At 40.5% G+C, this 2,846-nt stretch overlaps 1 protein-coding gene across 1 annotated transcript in view; it reads left to right on the top strand.

The window, feature by feature from the left end:
* The window catches only part of LOC147634478 (large ribosomal subunit protein uL14x/uL14z/uL14y), a 2,558-nt gene extending 970 nt beyond the window's left edge, over positions 1-1,588 (top strand). The window contains exons 3-4 of the mRNA XM_086803566.1: positions 1,125-1,166; positions 1,292-1,588. Coding sequence (XP_086659692.1) covers positions 1,125-1,166; positions 1,292-1,374 — 125 coding nt within the window. The 3' untranslated portion in view covers positions 1,375-1,588. The remainder of the gene's footprint in view (positions 1-1,124; positions 1,167-1,291) is intronic.
* Positions 1,589-2,846: the final 1,258 nt, after the last annotated feature.

Genomic DNA, 2,846 nt, shown 5'->3' with positions numbered 1-2,846 from the left:
ACAAACAAATCTACTCAGCTGCCATGATTTCCTCCCCTCCCAATGTGCGTTTGTTCTGGCTAAGTCTGTTGTGCTCTTTGGGAAATAAATTCATTGCTGACGGTGGAAGCTTGAGGTGATAATAATAGAAGGGAGGAAAAAATGTTTTTGCATTCTTCGCAGTGCTATTTTCTCGGGTATTCTCAAATACGCCCTGTACCCGATTGGCACTTCAAGAGAGAGTGCCCTTGGCCTTGCAACTTCAATAGCCCTTAGACGGAATGTGATGCCAGGGATCGCATTTCAATTTTACTAATTCCAAATGTTTGGGATGCTGCTGGGTTCCTTTGGCTGAGAGGTTTCTATTACTATGGTTTGTTTCTCGTGGATGACCTGTGGCAACCTTCCCGATGGAATTATTTGGAATACCCAGTTGGTGTTTGAGCACACAGATTAAATACAGTTATGCTTTTCCTGATTCAGCCTAATTTCTTACCTTGATAATCAGGGGCTGATTTCCAAAAGCAGTGTAGAGCTTGAAGTCATGGAACTGCATCATGTTAGCTGTTATGCACCCTTTCCGTTCATCTGAATTGTGTGCCATGGTTGTGTACAAGATCATTGGTCTGGGGAGCAAAAGCCGGCGGGGTGTGACATCATTGCTTGCTGACGTGACAACTCAGGAAGTTTAGAGTAGTGCAGACTTCACGTGACACCTAATGTGATCCACTTATGCCACCTCAGCTCTATCTGAATTTGTCTTATTTTTGCTGAATGACAAATTTGTAAAACTTGCCAATTGTAAGCCAAGATGAACCCTCCCATGACCTGTGTAGGAGGCTGGAGCTTCCAGTGCCATCCTCAAAGTGGTGCAATTTCCTCACATGATTTTGGATTGGTCTTAAAATCATTGAGCTGGTTTGTTGTAAAGAGAAATGACTGGATTGGTCTTAGAATCAATGAGCTCGTTTGTTAATAGAGAAATAACTGAATGATTAAGCAATATCTAGTCTGTATGCTAATTTTGTATGCCTTTTTTGTGGTGAAGGAATGGGCCATGAAATTATTCATTTTCTGGATACTGGATACTATTCAAATGGTTTTTTGCCTTGTTAATCCTTGTCTTCTTTTTATTATTTCAACAGATAATGCAGGAGTGATTGTAAATCCAAAGGGAGAGATGAAAGGTACGGGGCTTCATCTTAGCTAGCTGTGCCAAAGGTGGTGTATGTGTGTGTGTGTGTAGCTAGAGAGAGAGAGAGAGAGAGAGAGAGAGAGAGAGAGAGAGTTTTCTCATTCTCTGCTTTTCCAGGTTCTGCAATCACTGGTCCTATTGGAAAGGAATGCGCAGACTTGTGGCCGAGAATTGCCAGTGCTGCAAATGCAATTGTGTAGGCTTTTAACTTCTTAAAAACAATTGATTATGCCAAAGTTGATACCTGTTGGTTGGCACAGGAGGATGAGCCGCTTCAGTTTGATTCTAAAGTTTTTTCACAAGATTAGGCTTTTGTGATTCTTATAGTTAAGTGAAGACAAGGTTAGTGGGATCTGTCGCAACACAAAATTTTGGAAATGTTCATGACTAGGCTTGAGAAAGCTTATCTCTACACTACAGTGCTTCTTTCATTGTTTTCTCATACTTGTCTTCTCCCGTTCAGTAATGTTGATCGTTCTTTCTGTGCTTTTTTGATAGCTCGTTGACAGTTCTGAACTGGCATGTTTGGTATTAACCTCCTTTGAAGTAATTTTGACAGTTTAGAGGTTTCATAGGCTTTCTGCAGGTAAGCAGCTGCAGGATCTTAAGACACTTTTTAGTCCGGCTAGGTTATGTTGTATGTCTGAAATAAGTTTCTTTACATGGCTTTATGTTGTTGGTGTGTCGTGGAGCCTTGAGTATGGAAAATACAGACTAAGTTGAAATTGGAAGGTAAAGTTCAATGTGATTCAATGGTGAGAGAAGACTGCACTGCTCACAGGCTCCGAGTAGTAATGAGATTAACGGGGGACTTGTGTCTTTAGATGCTCTAAAGCTTTGTACCATCGAAGCGCTTAAGCTTGGCATGTTGCAATGAACGGTTTTTGGGGACCAAAATCAAATTGCAGTGCCAGTCTGAAGGCAAGCATATCTCACTGCAAGATTTTGGGTCATTTCATCTCCAAAAGTAACACTGGTTTCCAAGTTTGGGTAGGCGAGTTTTTGTGGCACGAAGAATAAGAGAGTGAGCCCTGTAATGACTAGTGTTTTGAGGATAATTTGTTTACAATCAATATACAATTGATGACTGCAAGAAGTGTGCCTCTCAAGGCAACCTTGACTTCATATAATGGAGCATACTATGAAGATAGTATAAATGTGCGTACTCTGAGGAAAATCAAGTACTTGTGATGTATCGCAGGTCAACCTTAGAGCCATTTAAGTGTGCGTACTATGCTTGCTGTGTGGGGAAAGATGCTTTCATTTTTGTACTTAAATACTTGTGAGTTGTGCTGTATCATGTAAAGCAAGGTCTGAGCATGTGATTGTGCTGTGTAATTTGTATTGTGCATTTCTATCATTATGTTGGGGATGAGAATAAGGTTTTATAAAATTCAAGAGCAAGTCAATCCATTCTATGGCATAAACTGTCTAATATATTTTGTGTCCCATGTAATGAATTCTAAAACTTCACGTTGATGCTCTTGCTCACCTTATGGTCAACATCATGTCTTTCTCTTGAGGGTCATTGACACCATTGTGGCTTGCATGCATGTTTTGTAACATGATACCCTTGTGATTGCACCACATGTTTAATGCACAGCCATGTGTTCAAAGTTGTAATGAATCAACACCTTTTGTTTAGGTTTAGGACGTTGGTCATGGGCTTAAG

The sequence above is a fragment of the Cibotium barometz genome, chromosome 10 (assembly GCF_041138505.1).
Source record: "Cibotium barometz isolate CiBa-2024 chromosome 10, ASM4113850v1, whole genome shotgun sequence".
NCBI classification, from domain to species: Eukaryota; Viridiplantae; Streptophyta; class Polypodiopsida; order Cyatheales; family Cibotiaceae; genus Cibotium; species Cibotium barometz.
This window is presented reverse-complemented; position numbering and strand designations above follow the sequence as displayed.